This window comes from Callorhinus ursinus, unplaced genomic scaffold (genome assembly GCF_003265705.2).
Source record: "Callorhinus ursinus isolate GAN/ISIS: 27379988/994484 unplaced genomic scaffold, GSC_fseal_2.0 scaffold21, whole genome shotgun sequence".
NCBI lineage: Eukaryota > Metazoa > Chordata > Mammalia > Carnivora > Otariidae > Callorhinus > Callorhinus ursinus.
Window position 1 is genome coordinate 13539482 of NW_027397083.1, and position 17749 is coordinate 13557230.

At 46.3% G+C, this 17749-nt stretch overlaps 1 protein-coding gene across 1 annotated transcript; it reads left to right on the forward strand.

The window, feature by feature from the left end:
• Window positions 1–260: 260 nt before the first annotated feature.
• Window positions 261–14232, forward strand: COMMD9 (COMM domain containing 9). The gene is made up of 6 exons (XM_025879035.1): window positions 261–333; window positions 8537–8662; window positions 10435–10574; window positions 11883–11917; window positions 12284–12387; window positions 13460–14232. The coding sequence occupies exons 1-6, from the start codon at window positions 283–285 to the stop codon at window positions 13598–13600; spliced, it is 597 nt and encodes a 198-aa protein (XP_025734820.1). The 5' UTR covers window positions 261–282; the 3' UTR covers window positions 13601–14232.
• The last annotated feature ends 3517 nt before the right edge of the window (window positions 14233–17749 follow it).

Here is a 17749-nt window from a genome sequence, read left to right on the forward strand (position 1 = left end):
GTTCTCCCTGTCTTGGTAAGTAGACCAGCCAAGCCAAGCCAATTTCCACCCGAGAAAACTATCCCACACCTGCGTCCTCCAGACTCCACTGTCCTAGAGTCCCCAGGCTGAGCCATCATCCAGCGATCGCGTCCTATGGGCCGCCCCCACTCCATCCCGCAGCGCCAAAACCCGGGCAGCCGTCGCCATCCCGAAGGACTACAGCCCCCAGCATGCCCTGCGGCGCCCTCGGAACCACGTGACGATCTTGCCCGCGTGTCGCCGTCAGGTGACTTGGGGAAGATGGCCGCGTTGACAGCGGAGAATTTCGCGGCGCTCCAGAGCCTGCTGAAGGTAAATTGGAGGGGTGGGGACATCCTGAGGCGGGCCTTTGTCCCCAGGCCTTAGGACGGAATGGGAATTGGGACCAAGTGGACCCTGATTTGGAGCCATGACTGTGCTACTGCCTCTCTGGGTGACTGCGTCGTTGCGCCTTTCCGAGCTTTTAGAAAGCGGGCTCGAAATTAATACCGTCCTGACAGGATGGTGGGGGCACAGATAAGATAACGGACGTGAAGGTGCTGTACCGATGCCCCCTACTAAAGGTCTCTGGGGCTGGTGTTCAGGATTGGTGTGTTGAGGTGGTAAGTGCTAGATCCACGTTGCCGGTTCCCCCTTTCGTCCCGCAGCCCCTCTTCGCTCCATGGTTGAGAAATCTCCCTCCTCTGCTAACTCTCGGCCCCCTGAGTGAAGTGGGCGTTCTGTTTCCCGAGTCCCGGGTTTTCTGTACTTGCTTTGACCTGTGTAAAGGCCCAGACACTCTCCTGATAATCATTTGAAAGATTGTGAGGCTTCTTAAAACCAAATGAAACGATGGACTGGAATTACTTGTTTAATTTCTAATTTCCCTTATGGAAGAAGGGGCGGCTTTATCTTCCTTTGTAGACATTAGGCGTCTATTTGCCTGTTTTCTGCCTTTCTTGCAGAATGTAAGATCCAGTTGGGACTTATCTTTTTTTGGTTTTAACTCCAGATGAAAAGGGTTGAGTTCATAACACTAAGCAATTCATGGCACGGCATCATCATTGATTGGTTCATGCAATGGTCCCTCCTTTGTTTTAACAATCCCAGCAGTGTTCACTTGTGTTCTCCATCCCTCAAAGCAACTACTCTATGATATTCACAAATGTATCCCTAACAAGTGTATCCTCAACTTCTGGCACATAGCATGTGCTCAGTACATAGCTGTTATGTGAATTAATGAATGAAGTAACAAAGCTGAGATTGGAAACCTATGGCTCTCAGCTCACAGCCCTGGGCCTTTCCACCCTCATTCTGCCCACTCCCCACCCAATGCCTAATCATGGTATGGACTTTTTTAATACTTTAAAATAGTATTAGTAATGTGTAACCTAAAAGGACACAAATCATAAATGCATAGCTCAATGATTTATTACACACCCATGTAACCATCACTATGGTCAAAACCAAAATATTACCAGTACTGCAGAAGTCTCTCTGTTGTTCCTTTGTTACTTCCCTCACTCATCCCAGTAGTAACCACTACCCTTGCTTTTAAAATCAATTTAATATTGCCCATGTTTGAACGTCACATGAATGGAATAATACAGCATATACGTTTCTTATTCCAGGCTTTTTATGCTTGCTATTATGTAGCAATAGTTAATTCATTCTCATTCCTATTCTATGTATTTTCTTTTTTAAAAAAATTACTTAGGGGTGCTCAGTCAGGTAAGTATCTGTCTTCAGCTCAGGTCGTGATCTTGGGGTCCTGGGATCAAGCCCTGCATCAGGCTCCCTGCTCAGCAGGAAGTCTGCTTCTGCCTCTCCCCCCATGCTTGCTGTCTCTCTCTCTTTCTCAAATAAATAAATAAAATCTTGAAAAAATGACTTAAAGTTTTTATTTTGAGGTAATTATAGATTTACATACAGTTGTTAAAAGTAATACAGAAAGGTCCCATTTACCCTTTACCCAGTTTCCCCCTATAGAAGCATCTTGCAAAACTACAGTATGATATCCCAACCAGGATATTGACTTGGATACACTCAAGATACAGAACGTTGCCATCACTACAGGATCCTTCCTTTTGTCCTTTTATATCCACGTCCACTTCCCCTCTGCCCTCACCCTCTCCTTACCCTCTGGGGGGTGGGGGGCTGGTGAGAAGAGGTAGAGGGAGAGAGAGAGAGAGAATCACAAGCAGGGTCCATGAGTATACAGAGCCTGGCATGGGGCTCGATCCCATGACCCCAAGATCACGGCCTGAGCTGAAATCAAGAGTCCAATGTCCAACTGACTGAGCCACTCTGGAGCCCCTCTACATTTCCCTTTTTAATAAGGACACCGGTCCTATTGGAATAGGGTCCACCCTATGACTTCATCTTAACTGATTACATCTGCAACAATTCTGTTTCTAAATGAGATCACATTTTGAGGTACTGGGAATTGGGACTTTAATATATGAATTTTAGGGGACACCAACTCATTACAGGAGCTTTTGCAGAGCAAAAGTTTTAATTTTGATGAAGTACAATTTACTAACAATTTTTCCTTTTATGAATTGTACTTTTGGTGTCATGTCTAAGAACTCTTTGCCAAGCCATAGATCTCCAAATTTTCTCCTCTTTTTTTCTAAAAGTTGTATAGTTTTACGTTTACATTATATTTTACATTTAAGTACATGATCAATTTTGAGTTAATTTTGTATAATGCATGTAAGACAGTTTGAGGGGTTCTTTTTTTTTTTTTTTTTTTTGCCTGTGAATGTCCAGTTGTTCCAGAACCATTTGTTGAAAGTGCTGTCTTTCCTCCATTGAATTGCTTTTGCAACTTTGTCAAGAATCAGTTGGGCAAATTTGTGTGGGTCTATTTCAGGATTCTCCGTTTTGTTCCATTGATCTATTTGTTTATTCCTCTGATAATACCTCACAGTATTGAGGACTGTAGCTATGTAATAAGTCTTGGAATCAGATTGGCTGATTTCTCCTACTTCATTCTTTATCAGAATTATTTTAGCTATTCTAGTTTCTTTGCCTTCCTATATAATTTTAGAATGATTTGGTCTATGTTTAAAAAAACCTGCTGAGATTTTTATAGGAGTTGTGTTAAACTTGTATATCAATTAGGGGAGAATTGACATCTTTAGTGTGTTGAGTCTTCCAATCCACGATGTATCTCCCCATATATTTAGATCTTTGATTTCTTTCATCTATGTTGTGTAATTTTTTAGCATACAAGTCCTGTACATATTTTGCTAGATTTATACCATAGTATTTTTCTTTTTTTGAGCAATTGCAAATGATGATATTTAAAAATTTTTTTTAAAGATTTTATTTCTTCGATGGAGAGAGACACAGTGAGAGAGGGAACACAAGCAGGGGGAGTGGAAGAGGGAGAAGCAGGCTTCCCGCCGAGCAGGGAACCTGATGCGGGGCTCGATCCCAGGACCCTGGGATCATGACCTGAACTGAAGGCAGACGCTTAATGACTGAGCCACCCAGGCGCCCCTATATTTTAATTTTTATTTATTCTTTTAAAGTTTATTTATTTTGGGGGCACCTGGGTGTCTTGGTTGAGTGCCCTACTCTTGGTTTCGGTTTGGATTATGATCTCATGGTTGCCGTATGGAGCCCTATATCGGGCTCCACGCTCAGCAGGGAGTCTGCTTGTCCCTCTCCTCCTTGTGAGTTCCCCTGTGCGTGCTCTCTCTCTCTCAAATAAATAAATAAAATCTTTTTTAAAAGTTTATTTATTAATTTTTTAGTAATCTCTACACCCAACATGGGGCTCGAATTCACAACCCTGAGATCAAGAGTCGCATGCTCTTCAGACTGAGGTAGCCAGGTGCCCCTGATAAATGTATTTTTAATTCCAGCGTTTACATGTTCATTGCTAGTATACAGAAATACAACTTAATTTTTATATGTATCTCATATCTGCAAACATGGTGAACTCACTTATTCTAGTAGTTTTTTTGTACATTCCTTGAGACTTTCTGTGTAGACGATCATGTTATCTGCAAATAGGGACAGCTTTTGTTTCTATCCTTTCTGATCTGTATATATTTTATTCCTTTTTCTTAACTTATTTCAGTGGCTAGAATTTTCAGCACTATGTTGAATAAGAGTGGTAACAGCAGACAATCTTGCCTTGTTCCTAACTTTAGATTTTCACTATGAAGTAAAATGCTATCTCTAGGTTTTTTGTAGATGCTGTATATAAAATTATGGAAGGTCCCGTCTATTCCTAATTTTATGAGAGTTTTCATCAAGAACGGATGTTGAATTTTGTCAACTGCTTTTTCTGCATTGATTGATATCTTGTGATTTTCTTCTTGAGCCTGTTAATATGGTAGATTACATAGGTTTTTTTGTTTTGTTTTGTTTTTTGTTTTAAATACTGAACCAGCCTCGCATTCCTGGAGCAAATCCCACGTGCTTATAGTGAATAATTCTTCTTATATGTTGCTGAACTCTATTTGCTCATGTTTTTTAAAGGGCTTTTGCATCTATTTTTATGAGGGATATTGGACTATAGTTGTTTTTTGTTTGTTTTTGTACAGTCTGTCTGCCTTTGATGTTAGGGTAATACTAGCTTTATGAAATGAATTGGAAAGTGCTCCATCATTTTTTGTTTCCTAAGAAAGATTGTGTAGCATTAGTTAATTCTTTCATTAAACGTTTGTTAGAATTCTCCAGCAAAACCATCTGGGCCTGGAGATTTCTTTTGGGGGAGTTTTAAATTATGAATTCAATTTCCTTAATCATTATAGGGCTATTCAAATTATCAGTTGCCTGTTGGGGGAACTGTGGTAGTTTGTGTTTTTTGAGGAATTTATCCATTTTGTCCAAGCTGCCAAAATTTATGTGTATAGAGTTGCTTGTGGTTCTTATTTTCCTTTTGAAATCCTTAGGGTCTGTAGTGATATGCCCTGTTTCATTCCTGATATTGGTAATTTGTGTCTCCTCTCTGCTTAACTTTGCCAGTCTTGCTAAAAGTTTGTCAATTTCATTGATATTTTCAAAGAACTAGTTCTTTGTTTCATTGATTTCTCTCTCTCTCTCTCCCTTTTTTCCCCTCCGTCTTCAATTTCATTGGTTTCTGCTCTTTGTTGTTTCCTTCCTTCTTCCTTTGGGTTTATTATATAGCTTTTCTTTTTCTATGTTCTTGAGGTGGGAATTTAGATTATTGATTTGAGAACTTTTCTCTTTTCTAATATATGTGTTTTATGCTGTAAATTTCCCTGTCAACACTGTCATGGCTGTGTCCCAAAAATTTTGTGGGTTTTTTTTTTCATTTTTATGTATTTAGCGTAATTTTTATAGTATAATTTTTAAAATTTCCCTTGAGGCTCCTCTTTGATCTGTGGATTATTTAGAAGTGTGTTTAAGTTTCCAAATGTTTGGATATTTTCTTGTCATCTCTCTGTGGGTTTCTAGTTTGATTCCATTGTGGTCACCAAGAACACACTTAATATGATTTCAGTTCTTTCAAATTTGTTGAGGTTTGTTTTATGGCTCAGAATATCATCTATCTTGGTATATGTTCAGTGGGCACTTGAAAAGAATGTGTATTCTGTTGCTACTGTTTTGTGTTCCATAAGCGTTGGTTAGATTGATCAATGGTGGTGTTGAAATCTTCTGTGTTCTTGTCGAATATCTGTCTAGTTGTTCTATCAATTGTTGAAAGACAGTGTTGAAGTATCCAACTATATTTGTGGGCTTGTCTGTCTCTCCTTTCAGTTCTGTCTCTTTTTTACTTCTCATGTTTTCTAGCTCTCTTGCTGGGTGCATACATAGTTAGGATGTCTCCTTAGGAGATAGAACCTTTCGGGGCGCCTGGGTGGCTCAGTTGGTTAAGCGACTGCCTTCAGCTCAGGTCATGATCCTGGAGTCCCGGGATCGAGTCCCACATCGGGCTTCCTGCTTAGCAGGGAGTCTGCTTTCTCCCTCTGACCCTCTTCCCTCTTGTGCTTTCTATCCCTCATTCTCTCTCTCTCAAATAAATAAATAAAATCTTTTGAAAAAAAAAAAGGAGATAGAACCTTTCATCATTATATAATGTCCCTTTCTGCCTCTGGTAATTTGCTGTGAAGGCTACGTTGTCCGATATTATTGTAGCCACTCCTGATTTTATTTCATTAATATTTGCATGATATATCTTTTTCCATCCTTTTACTTTTGTCTCTATCATTATATTTGAGGAGTGTTTCTTATAGACAGCATTTAATTGAATCATATTTAATTTCCCACTTACAGCTTATGTAATTATTGAATATTAGAGCTTAAGTCTGCCATTTAATTTTTTTTATTTGCTCTTTTATTTTTTTGTTTCTTTTTACTTTTTCTTGCCTTCCTGTGGGTTATTTGAACATATTTTTGGAATTCCCTTTTGATTTATCTGTAGCATTTTAAAATGCATTTCTTTTTATAACGTTTTTAGTGGTTCCTCTAGTTATTACATTTATATATGTAACATCACAATCTATCAGTGTCATCATTTTACCAGTTAGTGCTGAAGTATAGAAACCTTACTTCCCTTTATGTCATTTGTAATATAATTGTTTTAAATATTTCCTCCGCATACATTTAGAGCCGCATTGGACAGTGGTATAATTTTTGCTTCATCCTTAAACAGAATTTAGAAATTCAAGAGAAAGAAAGTCTATTGGATTTACCCATATTTTTGCTTGTTGTGTTCTGTCTTCCTTCCTGATGTTCCAGGGTTCCAAGGTTCCTTTTATTGTTTCCTTTCTGTTAAGAGAACGTCATTTGTCTTGTGACATATTTTCATAGTGTTCTTTCATCTGAGAATGTCTTGATTTCCTCTTCATTTTCTGAAGGATATTTTTTGCTGGGTGTAGGATTCTTGGTTGACAGTTCTTTTCTTCCAACACCTGAGAAATATTGTGCCATTTCCTTCTTGCTTCCATGAGTTCTGATTTGAAATCTACTATTATTCTAATGATCCCTTATAGATAAGATGTTGTTTCTCTCTCACTACTTTCAAGATTTTTTTCTTTGCCTTTAGTTTCCTGGAGTTTAATTATGGTGTGTCTTGGTATGGATTTCTTTGGATTTATCCTGTTGAGAATATGCTTAGGTTCTTGAACACATACAGTTATGTCTGTAGCTAAACTTGGAAAGTTTTCAGCCGTTATTTCTTTAAGTACTTCTTCAGCCTTTCCCTCTTTTATTCTCCCTTTCTAGGACTCCAATGACATGCATGTTAGATTCTTTGGTATAGTCCCACAGATCCCCAAGGCTCTGTTCATTATTTTCAGTCTGTTTTCAGTGTGCAAACTGGGTGATTTCTAGTGTCTCTGTCTTCCAGTTTACTGATTCTTTCCTCTGCCCCTTTCATTCTGGTGCTGAGCCCATCTACCGAACTTTTTAATTTTGGTTATTGTATTTTTCAGTTCTAAAATTTCCATTTTGTTCTTCTTTGTATCTTCTGTTCCTTTGTTGGGACTTTCTCGTTTTTTTATTTATTTCAAAGATGTTTGTATTTAGGTGTTGAAGCATTTTTGCCATGGCTGCTTTAAAATCTTTGTCAGATAATTTTAACATCTGTTATCTCGATGTTGGCATCTAATGATTGTCTTTTTTCATTCAGTTTGAGATCTTTCTGGCTCTTGGTATGATGAATGATTTTCAGTTGAAACCTGGGCATTCTTGTGTTATCTTCTGAGATTCTGGAGGGTTTCTGCCTCATTACTACCAGATGGAGATGAAAGTCCAGGTTCTGCCCTTGGTTCCTACTGACACGAAAAGTGGGGGTTCCTTGTTACTACCAGGCAGGGGTGGAAGTTCTGGCCCCCATGTAGTTACTATTAATACCAAGGGATGGTGGGACTAGCTGCCCGTCGGTGGGGATGAGGTCCCAGCTCCCTACTTAGCCTTCTCTGACACCACCTGGGTGGGGTGTTGGGATACCTCGTTGTAGCCTCAAAAGGGTAGAAGTCTGCATTCCCCACTCAGCCTTTGCTAACATAGGTGGGAGTGGGGCTACAGGTTTTTCTGTGGTGTTTGGCTCAGTAGAGCCGTTCTCACATAACAGTTTTCAGTCTTGCTAAGCTTTCTTGGTCCTTTGGGTAGGGAGAGCAGGTATTTATCTGTCAGGAGTTGTTTGTTTTGTTTTGTTTTTGTGTACCCATTGGCATTCTGGGTTGCCCTGTTCTTTAGCTCGAAGTCCGGGATATATGAGCAACAAGAAAATCCAGGAGACTCAGCACCATGTCATTTCTTGGTCTGGAGGGGGAGGCCCACAGCAGGTCCGTCTTCTCCCCATTCCCTCTCGGAGCGGTCTTACGTTTGTTTTCCACATAGTGCCCAGCGCTTTCAGTTGTGCTGAGAAGGGAAAATAAGACAAATGACATCTATGTCACTGCCCTGGAAATGGAGATGTCCTGTGCACCTTTAAATCTTGAGTCTCAAAGGTATCACACTATGACTGAGACAGTATTATGTTCTGAAACATGTATTTTCAGAGTCTGAGTGTTTCTTTTTTCCTCCCCATCTGTGAATTAATTCATAGGCCTCCTCAAGAGATGTTGTCAGACAGCTGTGCCAAGAGAGCTTTTCCAGTTCAGCCCTTGGCTCAAAACAACTCTTGGATATTACATGTTCCAGCTTGTCTGTGACCCAGGAGGAAGCGGAGCAAGTAAGTATGGTCAGAAATGACCTTTGGCCACTGGCTTCTCAGCTCATTAGTCTCTTTCTTAACTTTCCAATCATTGCCACATTTCAAGGAAATTTTTCCCCTGAAATGTCTGTTGACATTATAACAAACTTAAAATAGATTTTTATTTTAATGCTAGTGAACTTAAAAGCTATTGTCTTTGAACCTTCACTTCCTTATGATAAAGGAGGCAAGGGTGGGTGAGCTATACCAAGAACCAGAGGTCCCGTCCATTTCCTTTTCAGACTTGTTCCCTAGACCGTGTGGACAAAAGCCAACCTTTCTGCGATTTTCTTGCCCTCTAACTTGCTGCTGCTGATAGATTGTCAGCCAGATGGCTTAGACAGACTTCTTTGGGGGCACTGGGGCCTGAGTATGATTCAGGGGACATGCTGCTGGACCCCACCTGACCTCAGCTGGTGGCCAAGAGGAAGAGTGAGGTGACTCGGTTTATGCAGTACTCACGGCCTTCTCTTTTTAGGGCAAATATGTTTCTAAAATAGGAGTTCACTCAAACAGGCCTGCATTATTATTGTTATTACTATTTTTAAACCAGAGCTCGGTTCATTGAAATCAGCTGTAGAACAGTAAAAGGCAGCATCCAGATTATGGAAGTGAGTTGAGGATTTAGTTTGGCTTCCCCAAAAGTAGACCCCGAGGCTCAGAGTGGTTGCAGGTAATTTCCTGGGGAGATGAGTCTAGAACGCGCAAAGGAGGGAGTAGGGACCATCGAACAGGGAGGAGAGACAAAGCCGGGAAAGGATGTGCTGATGGGCGGGCCCTGCTGTGGGTAGCGGGGCTCAAACTGGGCATCCTGTAAGAAACCCTGGGGAACACACCGCAGAACTGCCACCCTGGAGGGCAGGGAGGCTGCGGCACTGATGCACTGACCTCACCCCTCATCAGTGGACGGGTAACATCCCCTCACCTCTCACCTTGTGCCTCTGCAGCTGAGCAGCCTCCCAGGGCATCAGAGAAAGCCCTAAAGCAGTTCCCTCCAGAGAGTCGTGGTAGTTTCAGCTGAGCATTGTTGCCTTCACAAGCTGGCCGCGGGCCATCCTTGGCAACTGTCTGTAGGAAGGACGTAGGGTGGGCAGGGCAGTACCAGGCCCTCCTCCTCCCCAGGGGAGTCAGCACAGCTCCCCCGGGATCCATTTGTTTTCTTCACCCTCCTCGGTGACAGCCTAGGGGCAAGGACACCCTGGATTTAGAGCCCAAACCCGGCCAGAGCCAGTACCTCTGGTAGCAGGTCGGTGAGCTCAGCTTCAGGGTCTGGCAGGTGGCACGCGGCCATGCTCAGGGGAGCCGCCCACGGCTCTGGGCCCCCGGGGGTTCGTGCAGAACTCCCAGTCCAGGTGCGGTGGCCACAGCAGCGTTGCCTAGTAACACAGCTGACTTTTCTTTTCCCTCGTGTTCCCAGGGAACAGGCTAGAAAGTGAACTGAAGGTCAGATTCTGTGCACAAGCAAAGGGGACTTATTAACCCTTTGCTCCCAAGCAGAAGTTTCTGGCACGCTGACAGCTTCCTATGTCAGGCAGCTACCCCTGTCTTCTAAAGCAACAGGTGAACTTAGAGGTGGGCCAGGGCACATGGGCATCAGCGTCTGGGACCGAGGTCTCAGGACCCATGGGACTGTTGGGACGACCGTGGCGGCGCGTGGCAGGCTGTGTCCCCCACCGCGGGGAGGGGGGGGGGCGGGCGGGGCGGAGAGCCCTGCCCCCTGCCCTGCTTCTCACCACGGGCCTGTCCTGCAGCTGCTCCAGGCTCTGCACCGCCTCACCAGGCTGGCGGTGTTCCGTGACCTGTCCTCTGCTGAGGCGATCCTGGCTCTCTTTCCTGAAAATTTCCACCAAAACCTCAAAAACCTGCTGACGAAAATCATCCTAGAACATGTGTAAGTGCTCATTTCTTGAGAGTTGCTTGTAATGCTCACATAATGATATTTTAGGTCAATAAATACTTACCTTCAGTGTCCTTTTTAGTGGCTAAATATATTCTTTATATGGAGACATTACATAAAATTGAGTTAAGAAACTCCCTGCTGTTAGATGTTTAGGCTATTGGCAGTTTTCACTTCAGTTGACTGTGGAAACGTTGCTCACATGCTTAATTATCTGCTTACTGGTTAAAGATGAGAGTGAGGCTTCTGCTTTCTAGTCTCAAGTTGACCATCAGGAAGATTGCACCAACTGGGTCTAGGAGGAGGACCTGAGCGTGCCCCTCCCCCCACACCCTCATCGGCCCCGAGGGAGCCGGTTCCACCTTCTCCCCCAGTTCACAAATGGCAAATGCGCCCCATTTCGGTTTATTTATCTTTGATACTAGTGATGTCAGATATCTTTCTCACATGTTTAATTGGTCATTTTTGTTTCTTTTGTGAATTATCTAGATATTTTCTTGGCAAATCCTTTGGATACATACAATTTAAGCAGAACTGATTAGCTACTGGTCAGCAGCAGGCTTGACCAGAATTCTCAGGCAGTAATAAGAGATAATCTCTGCTTGTCAGGGATTTTATTGTTTATTTAGAAACTTTTCTCACACGTGGCCACATTTTATCCTGCCTCTGCTTAGCATCTCACTATGACGCTCTTTGCTGTAGCATTAGACGGGTCTATTTGGGTGTGTTTTGCATAAAAGGCAGTGCTTTGTGGAGTAGATGCTCAATAAAAGAGCATTGGTTCACTTTTTTTTTCTTTTTAAAGATTTTATTTATTTGAGAGAGAGAGACACAGCAAGAGGGGACACAAGCAGGGGGAGTGAGAGAGGGAGAAGCAGGCTTCCCGCGGAGCAGGGAGCCTGACGCAGGGCTCAATCCCAGGACTCTGGGACCGTGACCTGAGCCGAAGGCAGACGCTTAACCGACTGAGCCACCCGGGCGCCCCATTGGTTCACTTTTCTTGCTTCATCTCCGAGAACGGTAACACAACAAGAACACAATGCATTAAGCCTCTTCTTTCTTTTTGCCTCCTAAGCTACGAACACTAACAGTGCTTCTGGCCTTAACACCACTGAGCTATGTAGAACAAACAAGAAACTGCTTCTGCCACGCAGCGGACGTTTCTGTGGTCATTTCCTGTCAGGGAGTGATGATAGGCTCGAGGATTCCAGAAGGGGTAGAGGCCCAGGTCCACAGGCCTCGCTCATGATCAATTCTCATCCCTTTTCCATTCTTTTTTCCTCATCTTTCCCTCTTAAACAGCTCTACTTGGCGACTGGAAGCCCAGGCAAATCAGAGTGAGTACCAAGGTCCCGCCTTCCTCCCTACCCTTCCTTCCTGGCCCCGGCTCGAACTCTGCCAGGCAGCCAGACTTCGTAACTGAAACTCAGCGTGCATTAACCTCATCCCAAATTCGTCTCTCATTTTATGCCGGCATCTGGAGGCTCGTGTGTGCAGGCAGAAACCTGGCCGTGCACCCACCATCAATCAGTGCCAAGTGCAGGTGGCACAGAGCCGTGGCGAGGAAGGCCCCTGACTTCGTCTCCCTCGGAGACTTGTCCTGTGGCTCAGGAGCATGACCAGCCCTCCGGGCTGTCTGTCCCAGAGTAAGGGCTTGGTGAAGGGAGCGGCAGGGGCTCTGAGCTGGTCCGTCTCCTTCACAGTCTCCCTGCCGCGCCTGGTTGACCTAGACTGGAGAGTGGACATCAAGACCTCCTCCGACAGCATCAGCCGCATGGCCGTCCCCACCTGCCTGCTGCAGATGAAGGTGCGTCCACTGCCGGGCTCGTGAGAAGGAAGGAAGGGGCCACAGCGACGCAGCACCCCCGCGCGCTGTTGAAAATACCAGTCTCCAAAGCTCTGGGACCTCTGACCCCGTAGAAAAAAATTCAGCACCTCCCAGATGCGGTCTCTATTTGTCAAGTACATGGTCACTACTGTACTAACATATTACAGACATAATAAATCATACACCGGAAGTAGAACTTTTAAAAGGATAAGACAAACACAAAACACAAGTTTTAAAAAGGATTTGCTGCTCCCTGAAGTTTACCTTCTACACTAACGGGGAAGTTTAGCTTTCACAAGTGGGGGCGTGCCATCAGATTTCAGATTGCCTTCTTGATAATTTTGGTGTCCCTCAGGCAACTGCTTGTCCGGCCGATTGTGCTGCCACAGTTTGTGACGCGGCTGAGCCGGAGCTCCCGTGAGCGGCTGGAGAAGCGACAGTCCATTTCCTTGTTCGCACACTCTGGCCTCCCCGGTGTTACCTTCAGTCTACAGATCTTTTCAGGAATCTTTTAAACCACCACTCTCTCTGGTGAGGGCTTGTTTAGTGATGCCGTATTTACTTAACCACATACCCAGAAACTCAGCTCCTGTAAGAAGATGAAAAAGTAAGGGTGCCTCTAACAAGTAAGTTTTTAAACACTAGTAGAGGTGACTTTTGTTTTTAAAGAAACAAATATAGCTAGGAGCTGTAATGTTTTTTCCGCATCCCAGTGGATCCTCACTACCCCTAGAGCCCCCTGCGTCAAGTACCCGTATGGGCCCCTACAGTATCTCCTCACTCGGATGCTGAGAGTCAGGGGTCCGAGGGGTGGGTGAGCCTTGGCTTCTCCCATACCCGCCCTGAGCACTGCTCTCCCAAGCCCCTGCGACTCTCCTTCCGTCTCCTCGTTTGCTAAAGGGTGCCAGGCCTAGGACTCTGTGGAGCTCTGAGCAAAAAGCCTGTCTTTAGAGGTTCACCAGAATGGGGGACGGCTCCCAGCTCCAGGGCTCACCTCCAGGACGGTGGGAAGAGGGGCGGCTCTGACGTTTGGGCCCTGTTCTCTTTTCAGATCCAAGAAGATCCTACTCTGTGTGGAGACAAGCCCTCCATCTCAGCGGTCACTGTGGAGCTGAGTAAGGAAACGCTGGACACTATGCTAGACGGCCTGGGCCGCATCCGTGACCAGCTCTCCGCCGTGGCCAACAAATGACCCCAGCCGGCTGCCGGCCAGCGGTGTGCGCCTCCCAGCCCCCGGGCTGCCCCCCTGCAGCAGCTGCGGCCGTTGGCAGGGTCTGCAGGCCGGCCCGGGGGGACGGGGAGGGGGCTGCCATCCGGAAGGCACAGCTGCGCCGGGAGGAAGCAGAGCCCGGCCCCGCGCTGTTCTCCTCCCTCGTCATCTTGCGTCCTTCGGAAGCTGGTGAGCAGAAGCCCCCACCTCTGGAAGGCGTCCTCACCACTGCGGCGGTGTGAGGGGGCATCCGCACCATCAGCTGCCTCTGCGTGGCTGCCTGGAAAATTCAGGCCCACGTTGTGGAGCTCATCTCAGAAGTTCCTTTCCAGCATTAGGTCTGATTGGTCCGTGTCCGGCCCTGGAGCACAGGGAGGGAATCACGGGGCTGAGGCCAGCAGTTGGCGCTTCTCCGTCGGAGAAGCCGGGCAGAGCCTGTAGAGCCGTGGGGCCCCCCGCCGGCCCAAGTCCAGAGCCTTCCTGAGCCCCCTCAACCCTGCGGGCCCTCCTTCCAGCGTAGGGAGTCTGGAATGGGTGCTGACTTCCTCCTTCATGAAGCCACAGGGCCCGGGAAACAAGTGGGAGTGATGGAAATAAATAATCGTTCTAAAGACTTCATGACTCTAGTCACGGTTTTTGAAGCTTCTGTCCTTAACCTGAGTTGTTGCTTTACACCAGTGTCACCTCTCATTCATAAAGGTGACCCCAGCTTCTCACTGCCTGCTGAGCTCGTGAGCACGGTGTGGCCTGAAAGCAGGCTTGTGAGCCTCACCACCTTCCAGGCGTTCGTCTGTCATGTGGAGCCGGAGAAAGCTAGGCGGACAGGCAGTGTGTGCCTGTTACAGGGGCTGCAGCCGGCCGTCAGTGCTTGTCTCGGCGGCTCTGGGCGGTGTGTGTGGAGGAGGCAGAGCCCTGGAGCCAGAAGATGGGCTCCAGTTGGGCTGCCAGGGCTGGAAGCCAGCTCTGCCTCTCAGTGGCGAGGGGCTTGACCCTGCCTCTCGGTTCTCCCCCTCCCTTTTTTTTAAAGATTAAATGGGGATAATAATAGTACCTCCTCTGTAGGGCTTCTGTGAGGATTAAATGCTGCCACGTCCCTGAAAGCACTTAGCACCGTGAGGGTGGATAAGAAAGGCTTGATCGGGTTCGCTCTGATTCTTAAACGGAAGGAAGGTGGAAAGCCCTCCATGGTCACCGTTTCATTTACTGTCCCAGGGTTGATGCGACGGTGAATGTCATTATCCTCTCTTTATCGATGGGGAAATCAGCTCATTGAGGTTAAGTCGCCTGCTGGTAAATGGCCTCGTTAGGACGTGGGCCCAGATTTCTCTTGCTTTCTCTCTACCACGCAGGGCTCCGCAAGGGACGTGGCATTCTGTGACTTTAGCTCCATTTGGAAACTACTGGAACTGAAGTAGAGATGAGAAAACGTACTCCTAAGACACTAGGAATGTCGAGAAAAAAATCCCAAGCTCCTCTTTGCTGTTCCTTGGAAGCCGAGCAGCCTTCTGTTAACATGGCGGTTCTTAACATTTTGGGGGCTGTGTCCATTGATAATCTATGAACGCTGCCGATCCTTTCTGTGGGAAATGAATATTCCATTTTTTACGTTCAGTGACAAGAGTTCATGGACCCCGGAAGTCAGCCTACTGTTTCCAGATTGAGAGTCCCTGGTCTTACTGTCAGGTTGAGTATGGCCTTGTGAATTCAACCCCTTTGTTTTCCTTCCAGTCCCTGTGACCCACAGTCCGATCTCCCAAGTCCCTGTTCTCCGGGCCTCCCAGGGGCATCCATAAGAAAGTAACCTGAAGCAGCATAGGTGTCTGGGCAGCTGGACGTCATTCCTTCAGCCAGATCGACCTGAACAGAACCATCTGGGTGCATGACATATAGAGGGCATTCAATAAATATCGGAAAATTCGATGAATGTTTGCTACCCTTCACCCCATGTGCTCACTTAAGGGGTTTGTTTTCTACTGTTAGGGTGGATGGATTGTTTGTAGATACCGTATTTCTAGCTGGCCTGATCCTATCTCAGAAAAACATCCTAGTTTCTATCTATTGATCTCAAAGCCAGTTCCCTCATTCAGTGCTTGTCTGGTTTTCCAGTAGTGCTTTGTGTAATGAACAGCCATCTGCAAACTGTCCTTTCCTTAGCACATGGCAAGGTGTGGATGTCCAGACTCCATCCACAAAAGGGCAATGATAAATCTAGCATCGGTCCCTGTGCTTATGGCTGCCCAGCACCTCCCGCCCACCAGGCCACGGTGGAGAGCGTATTGCTCAATGCTAATCAATGTGCATGTCCTATAGATTGTCTCATGATTGTACATGACCCAGATTGGGCCAGTCTGAGTCTTTCCCTATGACTTTTTCTGCCGGAAATCTGCAGTGGAAACCGTCTCCTGCCTCTGGGCTCTGGTGATGAAGCCAGGATGCTTGGGTTCTTCCTGCCACATGGAGAAAGCCCCTCTGTGGAGGCGGGGGGGAAGGCCAGCTCAGAGCAAGGCAGAACCCAGAGGCTGGGAAAAGGATCAGGAAATCCAGTGTGCCTGATGCCAGTCCGTCTTCCTCGTAGTCTTTCCTAGTGTAAAAATGTACCTGGGATTTGTTTTTACTGGGAATGGTAAGATACACGGGAAAATGATTGTCAGGAAGGTGGTTTATACGCGCAGGGCCCTGGAGTCAGGGGGCATGGCACATCACACAAGGCCATGTGGGGAAGACCAGGGAGGGTCAGGAGGCGGGGGGGGGCATGAGGACAGCGTGGCCTGGAGCCTTTCCTGGGGTTCTCACAGGAAGCACCGGGCAAGGCGGGACAGCTACAGTGAGTAAGCTCAGGATTGGCCAGTTGGAACGACTTGGGCAGGCGCTTGACTACCCGAGGGGTCCCTAGTTGTGCAGTACCTGGTCCTGGGGTGACTTGGGGCAGGGGGACCACTGTTCGGTGTGTGAGAGTTTGATAAAAGACATAGTTGGGAGGGGCGCCTGGGTGGCTCAGTCGGCTAAGCGGCTGCCTTCGGCTCAGGTCACAATCCCGGGGTCCTGGGATCGAGCCCCGCATCGGGAACCCTGCTCGGCGGGAAGCCTGCCTCTCCCTCTCCCGCTCCCTCTGCTTGTGTTCCCTCTCTCACTGTGTCTCTCTCTGTCAAATAAGTAAATAAAATCTAAAAAAAAAAAAAAAAAAGACAATTGGGGTGTGGCTGTGGATTGACTGATTTCTGTATTAAAGTCATGTTCTCAGGGGAGTTAGGAATTAGCCCCACGAAAGAGAGTCTCCAGGATCAAGGTCCCAAATGCCAGAGCATCAAGAATACAGAAAATAAAATGTGGTCAGTGTGAGATTATGTAGAAATCACACACAATCCCAAGGTTGCAGTGGCTTTTAGCTTCACAGAAGATTACTTTTTCTCCCAAGCAATGGAGACCGGGGACAGAGAGTAAGTGTTCTCCTCGCCATAGTCACCAAGAACAATGGAAACTTCGTCCCAGTACATGCCTCCACAACCACTGAGGTGGGGTGAGGGAACGTGGCAGATGGCACGCTTGCTCTTCAAGCTTCTGCCCAGGAGTGACAAGCAAGTCACATGGTCACACCTAACTAAAGAGGGCAGAGAACTTCAATGCTACCACACACCAGGAAGGAAGGGAAATGGGATCTTTGTGATCAGCTCTGATGACTACTGTCCGCCATCAACTGAACCAAAAGATGCCTTTTCTGCTCCAGCTGATTTGCCCTTATAAACAAAAGAGTGGTGAGCAAGAACATGTGTGCCATCTCATATCTTTTCTCATGATAAACCTCATCACCTGTGCGGCACTGGAAACATTTTCCCAAATGTCTTCGTGCCTCTTCACCTTAACCTCCTGGGGTCGGTGGAGCATCTACTCATCAAGGAGTCAGTTGTGCACTCCACGCAGAGGTCGCCTTGCGAGGCCCAGGGTTGAGTTAGAACTTGCATCTGGGTCTTTCAACTTCAAAGCCAGTAGTGTCTCCATCCCTGCTTCGACTTTGGGAAAAGAACACTTGGATCCTTCACAGATGGCTGACCTTCCCTTAATCTGGCGACTCTCCGCTCTCTGCCTCTCTGGTCCTGCCTTACAACTTCAACCTGGGGCCCCCTTGGCCTCCCT